Source organism: Pseudophryne corroboree, chromosome 8, assembly GCF_028390025.1.
Source record: "Pseudophryne corroboree isolate aPseCor3 chromosome 8, aPseCor3.hap2, whole genome shotgun sequence".
In the NCBI taxonomy this organism is placed as follows: Eukaryota; Metazoa; Chordata; class Amphibia; order Anura; family Myobatrachidae; genus Pseudophryne; species Pseudophryne corroboree.
In genome coordinates this window covers 273787777-273805443 of record NC_086451.1, presented here as the reverse complement: position 1 = coordinate 273805443, position 17667 = coordinate 273787777, and the positions used below count along the sequence as shown (strand labels likewise).

Sequence of the window (17667 nt, the reverse complement as noted above, 5' to 3'; positions counted from 1 at the left end):
GCGCAGTAGCAAAAAATAATATGGATCATATGATATTGGTCAAGAGGTTCTGGTTAATGGGAAACCACCTTCAAATGTGTGTATGTTTAAATAAAATATACAGCCATTAATATAGAATGTACAGTAAATAAAATACATATATTTTTACAGAATTTTTTCAGATTGTGTCATCATTTTCTAAGTTCTGTGGGCCTTAAAAATATATACATAATAACATTTAAACATTAACATTCTGTATGATATTAACTTATAATACATTTTCAAGGTGAGATGTACAGTATCAAATTAATTTTGCTGCAAAATCACATAAAATTTCTAATTTCAAAGCCCCTCACTTTAGGATAACCCATATGTATAATTGGGGTCCTCAGCACTATTCCCACCAGGTTTCTTGGGCCTGTGATCTGGCTAAATGTATAAAATTCTGGAAAGCATGGCTACAGTATCTGAAACTTGGATCCAACAGCTTTTGCCATGTTTGGATGGAGCTAATTATTGTAGCCTACAGTATGTACTACATTAAGCAAATTTCACCGGAGAGGGATCCAACTGGTCCCTCTCCATTAGTAGCCACTTGTGCATGCACTGCCCAATGACTTTGCAAGTGTATTACAACTGCAGGGTCTGAAACCAGGAACTATTAACAACTGGATGCCAGGAAGCTATCCAGACAAGATTTATATAATACATTCTAGTGTAAGCATAAGCTGGTAAGTCCAGGATCATATTCACATATGATTGCATTTTTTGTTTCACCCCTTATTAGTGCTATGACCACAGTGCTCAGCTATTAAAGGCTTTATGCATAGTGCAGAGGTTCCCAAACACAGTCCTCAAGGCACCCCAACGGTCCTGGTTTTCAATGTATCCATGCTTGGTCACAGGTGACCAAGTACCTTAGTCAATTTGATTTAACCATCTGTGCCGAGCCATGGATATACCTAAAACCTGAACTGTTGGGGTGCCTTGAGGACCGCGTTTGGGAACCTTTGGCATAGTGTATTATATAGTGCTGATTTCACCTGCATGATATGGTAGGTTTTCTGGGAGCTGGAAACCCCTTCCTAAGTGCACATCTCAGATTCCATAGTGTCTCATTAAAATGCAGCTAATTATAAAGTAGCTCAAACAATACAGCTGATTTAATATGTGTATGATAATTCCTTTATGCTTTCTCAGTGGTTCAGATGATTAGACATTTTTCTGTTTCGCTTATAGTAAATGGAATATTTAAAGAAGATAGTATTTTCAGGGGCAGATTTAGGGGTCAGGTCACCCCTAGGCACATCACATTATTGGCTGCTGCCAAAGCAGCCCCAACCTCACCCTACTACCACCTCCTGGACCACAATTTTCTGCCCGTTGTTCTACTCCCATCATTTGCTGAATAAAATCTAAAAAGTCATAATGACAAAAAAAGATGCACCTGGCCTCATTAGCAGTGCTGCTGTCCCCCAACAAGTGCCACCCCCAGGCATGTGTCTCACGTGTCTAGTGGGAAATCCACCACTAAGCATTTTGCTGCAGTAAAATGATTTGGTACAGTCTATGATGTACAGTATGCTTTTCATTTTACAATAACCTGCTTAAATGGAATATAAACTGCTATATCAGTGGTATTATGTACTATCACAGCTAAATAGTATACACTGTACTTTAGAATTAACCCATATGTCCCCAACAGATGTTGGAGAAGATGTTCAACCAAAGAATCGTTCCTTCACAGATAGTGGCAAAGTCCTAAATCGCAGATATTCTGGAATAATGTCAACAACTTCACAGATGTGTCCTCATACACTGTGACTTCAGTACAAACAGCACTCTAGGTGTGCCAGGATCCGGAACTCTGTCATGTCAAGTGTCTATTTAGATCAACATGTGCTTCTTACTCACACAGATAAAACAACTGTACTGTAAGTGACATAACTACTTTGCCAGATTACCCTGATCAGCTTGATGTGTGACATTAGTATCTCTGGGTGTGAATAAGTCTGAATCTATACAGAAAGTGCTGCGATTCAGCGACCACAGGTGTTTCCTCATGACAAGTTTCATTGTGCTTCATCTCTGACTTTGTTCCTGTTTAAAACTAATTCTGCCATTAAAGTCACAGACCAGCATCTCTTTACACTTTCTGTGGCACTTTGCTGCATTTCCGATGCGAATAAGACAAAAAATGTAAGAAGAAAAAGATGCTACACTATACCATTCAAAATGGCTCAGTCGCGCCGGGTGTCACGCACCATATGGCATATTGAGGCTAGGTGTCTGAGGACACATCATTATAACATAACATGTTACAGGCTGACAATGCCTTCCCTCATAGGTCCCTTATTCTTCTGCTTGGTGTCCTTTCTCTGGTTTGCTGTTATAATAAACTAATTTATATACAGGTTGAGTATCCCTTATCCAAAATTCAAAATCCCACATTTTTGGGTCCCCTACTGAGATAATGACATATATATTATATATTATGTGTATATATAGATATATAATATATATGTATATGTGTCATTATTTCAGGGGAACCAAAAATGTGTGATTTTGAATTTTGGATAAGGGATACTCAACCTGTATATAAAAGGCAAATATCACTGACTCATCACAAAATCTCCTGAACCACAAGGACTAGAAACTTGAAATTTGGACAGTAGCTTGCTTTTGTGTGTAGGCATCCACTAAGAAGGGATTATTCAAAATTCCACCCACAAAGGGATTAAAAGAGGAGATTTAAGAAAGCCCACCCAGCTGGGGCTATAAAGAATGCATGGTGCCCGTGATACCAAGTCACAGAGAGGGGAGGACACAATGCTCTGTTCCTTGACTTCCTTGCAGTGGCAGTTGCAGAGCAGTCCATTATTTAAATAGGGGAGCCACATCAACTGCCACCCCTAAGCACTGTCAAATATCGCTGACTGTGGCTCCCCTATTTGAATAATGGACTACTCTAAAACTGCCACTGCAAAAAGTGTCAAAAAGGGAACATGACCTTCCATAAAGGGGGCGTGACATCGTGGGAATACCCACAATCGGGAGCCACGCCCCTGTTTTCATCACCATAGAGGCATGGCCAGCACTCTGTGAGCTGCTGGCATGCCCCCAGCCGCTCTGCCTCCCGTGAATACATGCTGTGCGCATGCACACATCGTCTATTTACCGCTGCAGCAGCCACTCAATGAGTGACAAGAAGCATACCAACTGCCCCCACCCCACTGTGGTCCATGAGTGGGACAGCAGAACAGTGTTGTGTGAAAATCTTTACCTTTTTACCTCAAAGGAGGAGCCCTAAGAAGAGTGAGAAGGAGACCCAGGGCTCTTTGGAATAGAGTCAGCCTATCCCTGCAAATCTTACATGTTTAACATACAGCAGGCGGAGCTTGGCCTGTCATCCCAGCATTTACAGCACTGAGCAGGGCAGCATCAGAGGTGGGATGGGGCAGAGAAGAAAGTGGATTATTCTCCTCAGCACCAGCCTTTTTACAGTATTAATTTGGGGAAGACCCATCTGGAGGTGCAACCTGACAAAAACTGGCAGCGGCAGGTGGAGCATGTCCTGTTGTAAGTCTAATTAGTTTACCAGTAAGTCCTTCAAAATTAAAGTTATACGCACAGAAATATTTAAAATTCCGTAGCGAAGCACAGGTATTCAGCTAGTAAGATATATTATGTCAACTGTCACCTGGTACATTGCAGTTGAGTGGAAATCATCCAATACCTCCTCAGAACAGAAATTTCTCCACAGGCTTTATTACACATATCAAATTGAGTATATAACTATTATAATACATAGCTCTTCTAAATTGTAAAACATGGGATACATGAACCAACACCATTCTGAGGGGGTGCGACCAGTGTATAGGGCACAAGGCCACAGGTGTGCACAGTTGCTGCCACAGCAGCAACTGTCTCCAGCTTTTGGGGTTCCTGTAATGGCACCCTGTTGCCAGAAGAGACACTAGATGTGCTTAGGATGCACCCAGCCTCCTTCTCTGTGACATCATGAAGTCACATGTCATTATGCTGTGGGATTTTGAAGTACTGTATGACATAGAACTCTCATTTTAACATTCAATTCAATTTATACTGTACTCATTATAACTAAACATGTTTCTGTCATTTGGCATAAAATCAGTAACTCAATTCAATCTAACAACCTTTTCCTCTTCTGTTTTTGTCTATTCCTGTGGTTAGCCACACAGAGCCGCTGCATGACAAGATGTGTACTACCATGCACACTCAAGTGATGATGTGCCCACTAGCACTGACGGACTGGGGCAGCTTTTCTGCTCCGGCATTGATGTGCCCACTAGCAGGGACGGACAGAGGCAGATTTTCTGCTCCGGCATTGATGTGCCCGCGTGCGCCCCACGCACATGAAAGGGGGCGTGGACTCTGCTCATGGGGGCGTGCTGCGAGTCTGGAGGGTATTTGCGTCACGCACTCATCTTTCTTTTGGAACAGGCATATTGGGTGGAGGGAAGACAAGACAGAGAGCCGGAAGCTGTGCTACGCTATATGCGCCCTTCCCATCTCTCTAAGTAACCAGACCAGCTCACCACACCATCATCTCTTCTGGCATAGGCCAAAAGTGCCAGATGGACAGTCCGGCCCTGATCACCACCCTCTTGGAATTCTTGCCACACATGTCATATTCTCTATTGTTTTGCCTATCTTTGTTTAATATTTGCTAATGTAAAGGCCATCTTTCAACACACATATACCCCTTATCCACCTAGAAGCACGGGTCGCAGCTGGGAGCCTGACACGTGTGCTACCCGGCTGTGGCCCATGCTCAGCCCCCTTTCCCACTGCACTCACCAACCTGGCATACTGCCGGGTTGGTGACGCTGCTGGCAACATGGCAGGGGCAGCGCTGGGAGATCACATGATCTCCCAGCACCACCCTTCCATACACTGTGAACTGGCACCGTGTCGCATTGACACGGCTTCCATTTACACTGCACGCTTAGCGGGTTGAACTCGTGTTCAACCCGGTAAGCTACCCGGGTAGAATTCCCGGATCACTTGATCCGGGCTTTTGCAGAGGGACCCTTTTCTACTAGAAAAAAACATGGGTAAATGCGCGCCTCCGTGCATTTAGCCGTGTTTTTTGAGCTAGTGGAAAAGGGGTATAAAGCTGGGTACACACCTCTACAATCATCAGGCCGATCATTCAATATTGGCTGATCCAAAAGATTATTTGGGTGTGTATGAAGTAGTGATACAGAAATGTTAGCTGATAAATGGCTTAAAACGCTCCTGCAATAGTCAAAGCAGAAGGTCGCTTCTTGTGCGCAGTTTTAATATTTTAGCTACCTGACCTCCCAGAGTTGAACGCAGGTTTTAACCAGGGTGAGTCCATGTGTATGCATGTGTGCAGGTATACTGTGTGTGTGTGTGTGTGTGTGTGTGAGTGTGTGTGTATATATATATATATATATATATATATATACATACACACACACACACACACACACACACACACACACACACACACACACACATATATATGTAGGGGGTGATTTATATACTTACATACATACATATATATACATACTGTACATATCACACACATTCATACTGTATATATACAAATAAACATACATACATTTTATGCATATCACTGAGAGCAGGAGGGCTGAGTGCACAGTGAAGCCGGAGGGAGCAGCTGTGTGTGCGCAGCCAGCAGCTCCCCTTGGATGATAAAACACACATCTACGATCAAACTCTTTGACATGGTCCTGCCCCCCCCCCCCCGCAGACATGTGAAAGCACCACACGGTGGCAATCCTTTCACACCTGCCGAGTAGCTCTCTGCCTAGCTGCGAAGGCAGGCGGCTACCCGCCATGTTTTTGGCAACGGCGGCTGCGTGACATGCCTCCATTGTCCGGACTGCACCCCCCAATGCCGCCACAATGCCATTTCAATGCCACTGACACGCCCCCAACCACCTTGCGACCGCCAATGCCTGTCAATCAGGCAGAGGTGATCGCACAAGTGAGATGCCGCCTCATCACACTGTGTGCGCATGTGCACACTGCACTGTCCTTCAGCCTGCGTACGCTGCAGCGACCAGGTCTGAATTAGGCGCACACTGAGCTATTTCTTGCTCAGTGTGTATAGAGGTCACACGAGTCAGTCAAATGATTGGCATAGTGTATACCCAGCTTAACTGTTATAACTTAATTTAGCAAACAGAATAAACAATTATAACATTTCCTTTTTGATCTTTATAGCTACTATTTAAGTTTTTAAAAAGGTTACATAAAAATACATACAGTATGTACGCATTACTGTACTATGCAGTACCATGCACATAAGGTGGTCTATGTACTAAGCCTTGGAGAGAGTGGAAGGAGATATAGTGCCAGCCAATCAGCTCCTAGCTGCCATGTTACAGACTGTGGGGCAGATGTATTAACCTGGAGAAGTCATAAGGAAGTGATAAACCAGTGATAAGTGCAAGGTGATAAACGCACCAGCCAATCAGCTCCAATATGCAAATTTACAGTTAGGAGCTGACTGTCTGGTGCATTTATCACCTTGCACTTATCACTGGTTTATCACTTCCTTATGCTTTCTCCAGGTTAATACATCTGCTCGTGTGTGTGAGAAAAAACACAGGGGGTCATTCCGAGTTGTTCGCTCGCAAGTGAATTTTAGCAGATTTGCTCATGCTAAGCCGCCGCCTACTGGGAGTGAATCTTAGCATCTTAAAATTGCGAACGATGTATTCGCAATATTGCGATTACACACCTCGTAGCAGTTTCTGAGTAGCTTCAGACTTACTCGGCATCTGCGATCATTTCACTGCTTGTCGTTCCTGGTTTGACGTCACAAACACACCCAGCGTTCGCCCAGACACTCCCCCGTTTCTCCAGCCACTCCTGCGTTTTTTCTGGAAACGGTAGCGTTTTTTCCCACACGCCCATAAAACGGCCTGTTTCCGCCCAGTAACACCCATTTCCTGTCAATCACATTACGATCGCCAGAACGATGAAAATGCCGTGAGTAAAATTCCTAAGTGCATAGCAAATTTACTTGGCGCAGTCGCAGTGCGGACATTGCGCATGCGCATTAAGCGGAAAATCGCTGCGATGCGAAGATTTTTACCGAGCGAACAACTCGGAATGACCCCCACAGTTAGGAGCTGGTTGGTTGGAATTTTATCTCCGGCAACATTATCTCTTTCCAAGGCTAAGTGAATAGACCCTTAAGTCAATTACATGAATTATTCCATTCATTGGTGGCCAAGAGACTCACCTTCCGTGGTTTAGTTGCTGTCATTTCATACACATCAATAGTGTAGTTAGTTCTTCTGCCATATGTGTCAAACTGTATATTCCCAGTCATCCCTTGAACTTGCACCTGAACAAGTATTTAAAAAAACAAAACAAAAACTGTAATAATCATAATAGTGTATATATTAATAGAAATACTGATGCCTTTAAAATGATAAAATAAAAACATAGCCTATAGGTGTCTAGCTCTTAGTGCCAGAAAACTGTATTGCTTTTCAAATGATTACAATGTCTAGATCTTCTTCATGTATGACTAGTACTCTTTTCAAGGTCTAATAGGCATGACAATATTTCATAATAGCATGCTATGTTTGGACTATTATACATTTAATTGTTTATATGATTATATATTACAAGGTGAGGCACAGATAATCATTCTTGCATGAAATTAAACTGATTTTCTGGGCTGCATGTTTTTGCAGACGCAGACCAGAATGCAGATAATCAAACTGCTCTATTCTCATTGCACCACAACACTGTACCTTTCCATGTGGCATAATATGTTATATATTTACACAGAAATCTGTAGTTTTGCCCGAAAACCAGTATAGTACAATATACTGCAGCATTCCAAGTCTTGCAAATATAACCCCTACATATAGTATAAAATTTATATTACCTTTCTTGGGTATGCCTATTGTAATGTATGCTTTTTACAATGGATTCATCTTAGTAAATATTCTGTAGTGCTATAAATACTGTATGCATTTAAGAAAAATCTTTTTTATGGGGTTCCTTCAAGATCCATACTAATATTAAACATCTAAAATATCAGTTATTGGATTTAGTTTCAGTTTCCCTAATATACACATCCTATTATCAAAAAGGTTAGATTAATAAAACAGCAACAGAATAAATCTCAGATGAGATATACAGAAGGCGGTGAATTATAGGTAGAAAGAGGAACATCGGGCGCAAGCACCCAATGGTATTCCACTTCACTTGTGTCCCGATAGTTACCCCCGGGAGATGCATGTTTGGATTTGCTTGCAACAGACATTACTGTGTCTACCTCTAAATCACACCCTTACAAAAATGCAAAATGAATAACAATGAATTAATTCATATATAAATAAATAATAGTTAATTAGTAGCAGAATTTGTTTTTTAATTACTTTCTTCCTCTAAATGTTTTCTTACAAGACCCCCATTACAGCCTATCAGTTGCGATAAGAATCCACCTGATGTGTACTATGGGCCTAATTCAGAGTTGATCGCATCAGCAAATTTGTTAGCAGTTGGGCAAAACTATGTGCACTGCAGGGGGGGGGGGGGGGGGCAGATATAACATGTGCAGAGAGAGTTAGATTTGGGTGGGGTGTGTTCAAAGTGAAATCTAAATTGCAGTGTAAAAATAAAGCAGCCAGTATTTACCCTGCACAGAAACATAATAACCCACCAAAATCTAGCTCTCTCTGAAAATGTTATATCTGCCACAGTATCTCGGCACTCAGGATTCCAATAGTCACAATCCCGACAGCGGATTTCCGACACTCACATTTCCGATAGACTCTGATGGTAAGTTTCAGGGTTAGGGTTAGTTTTAGGGTCAGCGTTTGGCACTAGGGAGATGGTTAGAGTTAGGCTGTGTAAGGTGAAAGTTACGGTTAAGTTGCAGGAGGGGACTGTTAGGGTTAGGCTGTGAGAGGGGTAGGTTAAGGTTAGGGTTAGAATACTCACTGGGATCCATCTGTATTCTCACCATCAGAATTCCACTGTCAGGATTATTACCATAGGATAGGTGGGAGGGAAAGTGGGGCATTGGGATCCCGATCCCCCTTCTCAGAGAGGTCTCCCCGCCACAGGTCCGATCTTTTTTAACAATCCGATCTGCAGCGCTGCATCAGCCCCACACTGACATTCCAGCCATCCCAGCTGCTGGTGCTACAGAGCAGTACTGGGCTACCGGAGGGTGTCCAATGGAATGTGAAGTTGCAACCTGCGGCTCAGTGATTGGCCAGTTCGTAGGCTGCAGGGAAGAAATGGGCAGGACCAAAGGAGGGAGTGAGTGTATATACATATACACACATTTATAAATATATATATATATATATATATATGTATAGTATATATATACAGTATGTGTGTGTGTATGTATATATATATATATATATATATATATATATAGCATGTATATATGCATGAGTATGTGTGAGTGATCAACCTGTCGCCCGTCATTTTCTGGAAGCGCGTCATCCTCCTTTGTGGGGGGAACTGCTCCTTTCAGCTATTACGCTGTGAGGCGCGGTGGATTCACCGTTTGAATGTGATTCACCAAAAAGGGTTAAATGAGAGAATTTCATATGCAAGCCTACATTGAATTTATACTTTATTTTTTAACATCTTCTTAAATAAATATATCATTACATGTTTCTGATTTATGATAATAATCCAAGTATGAGGATTGATGTTTGATATATCTATTCATTAAATGTATCCATATATGTCCTGTATTAACGCTGATACTAAGTATCAAGCGACAAATGTTGATTTGTGCTACTGCTTGTTCCTATTTCTATTTGTAGCTGTTTACATATTACCATGGTGATGGCACATACACGCGGTTGTACTGTCTCAATATGATGACATCACCGCCCAGCGCGGCAGCAGGGAGGGTGAGCGGTCCCAGCCCTGATGCCTTCATTCATTGTTGGTGAGCGCCTATATAGGTATGTTGGTTATTTTGCTTTTTATCCTGATGACAATATAAAATATTGAAACGTTGATCATTATCCACCGACTCATGTGAAGTTTGTTTAAGCCTGAGTGCCGCAGCTCTGCACGCTGTTTTATATATATATATATATATATATATATATGTACAGTATGTGTGAGAGTGTGTGTATATATATATATATATATATATATATATATGGGAATACCGGATAGGGGTTCTTAGCGACCTAAGGTGTTTGTATAAGGCTGAATTTAATACAATAAATATATGTATAAAAATTGTATAAATTTATTTCACAATACTAGGAGTAAGATAAAAGGGGTACAGATAAACATATATATATATATATATAAATATACAAGATGTCTGGCACTCACGCTTAAAAGCATGCAACGGGTCCGGTGCACAACCTCTCCTTGACGAGCATATGGATCCACACGTTGGAGGCACTCGGCGAAATAAACTGACAACACCACAGCCGGTAAAGTCAACGTTTCAGGGACTTCTCCCTTTTATCAAGACACAACCAGCACTATCATAAATGGACATATATATACATAAAAATATCTTACCAAACACCAATCAATGAGCTGCATCCGCTTTCCCACCTGCACCGGCGCCGAAATCTACAGCTGTCTCACATCGCGCCGTGAACAGCGTCCTTGCAGGGTGGGCGCGGCTTGCTCCTACTGTGGACGGGTTGCCTAGCAACAAACCCCCTTGCGTCCTCCAGCCAACCGCCGCAGCCCAGTGCCACTGACATCACAGGCGCATCACTTCCCCCGTGGGCGCGGCCTGACCGGCGGCTGCTGACTGGCTCTCTCGCCCGAGGGGTTGCCTAGCAACCGCCCCAAGCAGGAACTGGCCACGAATGCCAAATGACACCACATGTGTAAGTGAACATAAATATAATACAAATATTACACCCATGTCTATGGGGACGTAGAGGTATACTGATCGTCCTCCAAAATGAACATAATGGAGAGCGGCCTAAAAGAAATATCACAATTGATACATATCGGGCATATGAATAAGAAAAAACCACATAATAAAGAGCAAGCAATACTGTAGCAGCTTGGGATAACATACTAACATTAATAGTATATTCTACAATAATAGCATGTCAAAGCAATATGGGATCCTCACAATAGGTATTCCAACTCTAACCCATCTAGCTACGGATTAGACCATGCCCACTATATGATATAATGATTTACAAGAAGCAACTAAAGCTCAATGCTTCATTGAGGCCATGGGGATGCACGGTCTGCAACTTGTGTATCCACCATGCCTCTTTCTGTAATAGAGTTTTACCCCTGTTGCCCCCTCTGATGCTATCCGGGATATGATCGATCATTTTGTAACGAATGGTAGCAAGAGAATGGTGACAATTCTTAAAATGTCTTGCTACTGGCTGGTCACTACCTTTCCCCTCTAGTGCGGCCCTAATGCTGGATCTGTGTAAGGCAATTCTCTCCTTAAACTGCCTCACACTTTTGCCCACATAAAGCAAGCCGCACGGACACTTAATGTAGTACACAATGAATTTGCTGCTGCATGTAAGGGCATAATTAATCTTAAATGCTTTCCCTGATCTGGGGTGCAGAAACGTATCACCTGTTTCCAGGCAACTACAGGTAGTGCATCCTATACATCTGTAGTTCCCCGGTTGTCGTGTAAGGAAATGGGACGGCTTTTCTGGACCATGCTTAGAGATGTCATTATGAACTACAAAGTCCTTCACGTTACGACCTCGCCTATAAGAAGCCATCAGAGAGGTATTTTTCAATGAGGGCAATTCTTTATCCCTGGAGATCACAGGCCAAATCCTCTTGGCCCTACTATATAGAAATTTGCTGGCAGTAGTATAGTCCTGAGTCCACACCATCCGTGACTGGTCATCCGACCGTGTTTTGGTCCTGAGCGCTTCCGATCGTGAAATGGCTAATGCTTTTTGTTGGGCTTTTTGTAATGAATCTATAGTATAACCTCTGGATTTGAATTTCTCAGTCATGCAGGAGATCTGTATTTGGGCATCTTCCTCGTTGCTACAGATTCGTCTTATACATAAAAATTGGGAAAACGGAAGGCTCCACTTCATGGAATCTGGATGGAAGCTGTTTGCTCTTAAGACCGTATTTCGGTCAGTGGGTTTATAATACATACTTGTATTAATACTGAAATCAGCACCTATTGAGACTGCTACATCCAGATAGTGGATTTTATCAAAACTGCATTCAAATGTAAACTTAATATCAGAGTCCTTAGCATTGATAGATGTCATCATCCCTTTGAACTCTGCTTCCGTTCCTGTCCAGACGATAAAGATGTCGTCTATGTAGCGACGAAATAGCAAGATGTTCTCAGCATATTCCTGATTATTAAAGAACAGCTGTTTCTCCACTATACTCATGAATGCATTAGCGAAACTGGGTGCCACACATGATCCCATGGCACACCCAGTTCGTTGACGGTAGATCTTATTATCAAACAGAAAGTAATTTCTTTCAAGGGTGAGACCCAGAAGGGTAATGAAAAAGTCAATTTCGGGACCACAATATTCAGGTTGGTTCCTCAGGAATGTTTCCATTGCCAGTAGACCCCTCTCGTGGGGAATACTGGTATATAGATTGATAACATCGACTGTACACAGCAGATGGCGAGTCGGTAACGGTGAAATGGACTGTAGTATTTGGATGAAGGCAGTGGTATCCTTCAAACACAGTGGTAATTTTTGAATTAACGGCTGTAAATAAAAGTCCAGAAATTTAGAGAGATTGTAATACAGGGAGTCCCTTGCCGCAATAATGGGGCGTCCCGGCGGGTTGGCCACATCTTTATGAAGTTTGGGAATGGTGTAAAACACCGGAAGTATGGGCCATTCTTCACTCAGTGCCTCCCTAATTTTCTCTGTGATGAATCCATCATCCACTGCCTTCTGTAAGATTTTATTCAATTCGATTTGGTACTGTACCGTTGGATCCTTGTCAAGTAATTCATAAGTGACTGGATTATCCAGTTGTCTGTAAGCTTCTGTTTTATAGGCGGTGAGGTCTTGCACCACTATGCCTCCCCCTTTGTCCGCCGGCCTTATAGTGATGTCTCTATAGCTTCCTAGTTGTTTCAAAGCTGCAAACTCCGTCTTCGAGAGGTTGTGCACTCCTGTATGTTGTATAGGGGTACTTTCTTCAATATAGGTCTCCATGCACGTGGTGAAAGTTTTAATGCTTTTATTTAATGACAGAGGGTTAAAATTTGACTTCTTGTAAATAGGCGTGGGTTCAGTTATCCGTGTGTCGGTGGCAAAGTGTTCTTTGAGTTTGACCCGGCGATTCAGCTTGAAGAGGTCAACCTTATTGGTAAAGACATCAGGTCCACACGTCGGGACAAAGGAAAGTCCTTTGTTTAATACCTGGATTTCTGTAGTGCTCAATACCCTTGATGACAGGTTGAACACTATGTTTTCTTGGATACGGCTTTTGCTGGCTTCCCTTTTGTTTTGGCCCCCCCTGCGTGTCCGGGCTCTTTTTTCTGCTCGTTTTTTGAGCGAGTTTTTATTCCAGCAGGCTGTTTTTGGGAGGCGGAAGTAGATGCACATTCTGTATCGCTTGAGGATAGTGCCGTACTTGATTGATCTGTTTCCAGTGCAAAATTCTTAGATTTTCTTTGAAATCTCGGTTTCCTGTGTTGGGCTGATGCTTTATTGTATACCCAATTGTATACCTGGTTCTGATCGTAATCTCTGTTTACAGTGATACGTTTGGACTTTTTGAAATTAAAAAGATCTGTCCGATATTTATCAATTTGTACTGATAATTTTTCTAACCAGTCTGGCGATGCTTCTGCCTTAATTTTGTTTAAATGAATACTTTCAAAAGTGGAGATTTTTTCTTTTGTGATCTCCAACTCTCTTCTAGATTCAGCCACCACCAATAGAATCAAATCAAAGGAACACCGATTTAATACGGCTGCCCACTTTCTACAAAAATCTGGGTTATGACGGCCTATGGTCGGTATATTTCTGATTCTAAAACCTCTTGGGATCCTCTTATCCCTAAAATAATCAGATAAGGTAACCCCATGAAGTAGAAAATCCACTTCTCTCTTTTTTAATTTAATCAATGTTGCAATCAAATGTTCTGTTGAATCCACATCGCTGCCTGTTATCAAATCATGTGAGAACAATATCGCTTCAGCCTCTGTATCCGTGTGTGTGAGGGTTTCCCCTTCAGGTAATATAGGAACACAGAATCCTGGTATCTCAGTCAACATAGACATATTAATCAAACGTGAAAAACAACAAACAGTGTAATTCTCCCATTCACTGTGTCTGTCCCAATTGAAAATTTAAATGAATTTAGCTGGTGCCACGACTAGCAGAAACACCGCAGTGAAACTCTGTAGATAAATATACAAGATGTCTGGCACTCACGCTTAAAAGCATGCAACGGGTCCGGTGCACAACCTCTCCTTGACGAGCATATGGATCCACACGTTGGAGGCACTCGGCGAAATAAACTGACAACACCACAGCCGGTAAAGTCAACGTTTCAGGGACTTCTCCCTTTTATCAAGACACAACCAGCACTATCATAAATGGACATATATATACATAAAAATATCTTACCAAACACCAATCAATGAGCTGCATCCGCTTTCCCACCTGCACCGGCGCCGAAATCTACAGCTGTCTCACATCGCGCCGTGAACAGCGTCCTTGCAGGGTGGGCGCAGCTTGCTCCTACTGTGGACGGGTTGCCTAGCAACAAACCCCCTCGCGTCCTCCAGCCAACCGCCGCAGCCCAGTGCCGCTGACATCACAGGCGCATCACTTCCCCCGTGGGCGCGGCCTGACCGGCGGCTGCTGACTGGCTCTCTCGCCCGAGGGGTTGAAAGTATTCATTTAAACAAAATTAAGGCAGAAGCATCGCCAGACTGGTTAGAAAAATTATCAGTACAAATTGATAAATTGATAAATATCGGAAAGATCTTATTAATTTCAAAAAGTCCAAACGTATCACTGTAAACAGAGATTACGATCAGAACCAGGTATACAATTGGGTATACAATAAAGCATCAGCCCAACACAGGAAACCGAGATTTCAAAGAAAATCTAATAATTTTGCACTGGAAACAGATCAATCAAGTACGGCACTATCCTCAAGCGATACAGAATGTGCATCTACTTCCGCCTCCCAAAAACAGCCTGCTGGAATAAAAACTCGCTCAAAAAACGAGCAGAAAAAAGAGCCCGGACACGCAGGGGGGGCCAAAACAAAAGGGAAGCCAGCAAAAGCCGTATCCAAGAAAACATAGTGTTCAACCTGTCATCAAGGGTATTGAGCACTACAGAAATCCAGGTATTAAACAAAGGACTTTCCTTTGTCCCGACGTGTGGACCTGATGTCTTTACCAATAAGGTTGACCTCTTCAAGCTGAATCGCCGGGTCAAACTCAAAGAACACTTTGCCACCGACACACGGATAACTGAACCCACGCCTATTTACAAGAAGTCAAATTTTAACCCTCTGTCATTAAATAAAAGCATTAAAACTTTCACCACGTGCATGGAGACCTATATTGAAGAAAGTACCCCTATACAACATACAGGAGTGCACAACCTCTCGAAGACGGAGTTTGCAGCTTTGAAACAACTAGGAAGCTATAGAGACATCACTATAAGGCCGGCGGACAAAGGGGGAGGCATAGTGGTGCAAGACCTCACCGCCTATAAAACAGAAGCTTACAGACAACTGGATAATCCAGTCACTTATGAATTACTTGACAAGGATCCAACGGTACAGTACCAAATCGAATTGAATAAAATCTTACAGAAGGCAGTGGATGATGGATTCATCACAGAGAAAATTAGGGAGGCACTGAGTGAAGAATGGCCCATACTTCCGGTGTTTTACACCATTCCCAAACTTCATAAAGATGTGGCCAACCCGCCGGGACGCCCCATTATTGCGGCAAGGGACTCCCTGTATTACAATCTCTCTAAATTTCTGGACTTTTATTTACAGCCGTTAATTCAAAAATTACCACTGTGTTTGAAGGATACCACTGCCTTCATCCAAATACTACAGTCCATTTCACCGTTACCGACTCGCCATCTGCTGTGTACAGTCGATGTTATCAATCTATATACCAGTATTCCCCACGAGAGGGGTCTACTGGCAATGGAAACATTCCTGAGGAACCAACCTGAATATTGTGGTCCCGAAATTGACTTTTTCATTACCCTTCTGGGTCTCACCCTTGAAAGAAATTACTTTCTGTTTGATAATAAGATCTACCGTCAACGAACTGGGTGTGCCATGGGATCATGTGTGGCACCCAGTTTCGCTAATGCATTCATGAGTATAGTGGAGAAACAGCTGTTCTTTAATAATCAGGAATATGCTGAGAACATCTTGCTATTTCGTCGCTACATAGACGACATCTTTATCGTCTGGACAGGAACGGAAGCAGAGTTCAAAGGGATGATGACATCTATCAATGCTAAGGACTCTGATATTAAGTTTACATTTGAATGCAGTTTTGATAAAATCCACTATCTGGATGTAGCAGTCTCAATAGGTGCTGATTTCAGTATTAATACAAGTATGTATTATAAACCCACTGACCGAAATACGGTCTTAAGAGCAAACAGCTTCCATCCAGATTCCATGAAGTGGAGCCTTCCGTTTTCCCAATTTTTACGTATAAGACGAATCTGTAGCAACGAGGAAGATGCCCAAATACAGATCTCCTGCATGACTGAGAAATTCAAATCCAGAGGTTATACTATAGATTCATTACAAAAAGCCCAACAAAAAGCATTAGCCATTTCACGATCGGAAGCGCTCAGGACCAAAACACGGTCGGATGACCAGTCACGGATGGTGTGGACTCAGGACTATACTACTGCCAGCAAATTTCTATATAGTAGGGCCAAGAGGATTTGGCCTGTGATCTCCAGGGATAAAGAATTGCCCTCATTGAAAAATACCTCTCTGATGGCTTCTTATAGGCGAGGTCGTAACGTGAAGGACTTTGTAGTTCATAATGACATCTCTAAGCATGGTCCAGAAAAGCCGTCCCATTTCCTTACACGACAACCGGGGAACTACAGATGTATAGGATGCACTACCTGTAGTTGCCTGGAAACAGGTGATACGTTTCTGCACCCCAGATCAGGGAAAGCATTTAAGATTAATTATGCCCTTACATGCAGCAGCAAATTCATTGTGTACTACATTAAGTGTCCGTGCGGCTTGCTTTATGTGGGCAAAAGTGTGAGGCAGTTTAAGGAGAGAATTGCCTTACACAGATCCAGCATTAGGGCCGCACTAGAGGGGAAAGGTAGTGACCAGCCAGTAGCAAGACATTTTAAGAATTGTCACCATTCTCTTGCTACCATTCGTTACAAAATGATCGATCATATCCCGGATAGCATCAGAGGGGGCAACAGGGGTAAAACTCTATTACAGAAAGAGGCATGGTGGATACACAAGTTGCAGACCGTGCATCCCCATGGCCTCAATGAAGCATTGAGCTTTAGTTGCTTCTTGTAAATCATTATATCATATAGTGGGCATGGTCTAATCCGTAGCTAGATGGGTTAGAGTTGGAATACCTATTGTGAGGATCCCATATTGCTTTGACATGCTATTATTGTAGAATATACTATTAATGTTAGTATG

General features: G+C 42.5%; 1 protein-coding gene across 3 annotated transcripts in view; it reads right to left on the bottom strand.

Moving 5' to 3' along the window:
* GRIA3 (glutamate ionotropic receptor AMPA type subunit 3) overlaps positions 1-17667 on the bottom strand; it is a 459549-nt gene that overhangs the window by 77963 nt on the left and 363919 nt on the right. For all 3 annotated transcript variants that reach the window (XM_063937238.1, XM_063937239.1, XM_063937240.1), the window contains exon 8: positions 7265-7369. In XM_063937238.1, coding sequence (XP_063793308.1) covers positions 7265-7369 — 105 coding nt within the window. The remainder of the gene's footprint in view (positions 1-7264; positions 7370-17667) is intronic.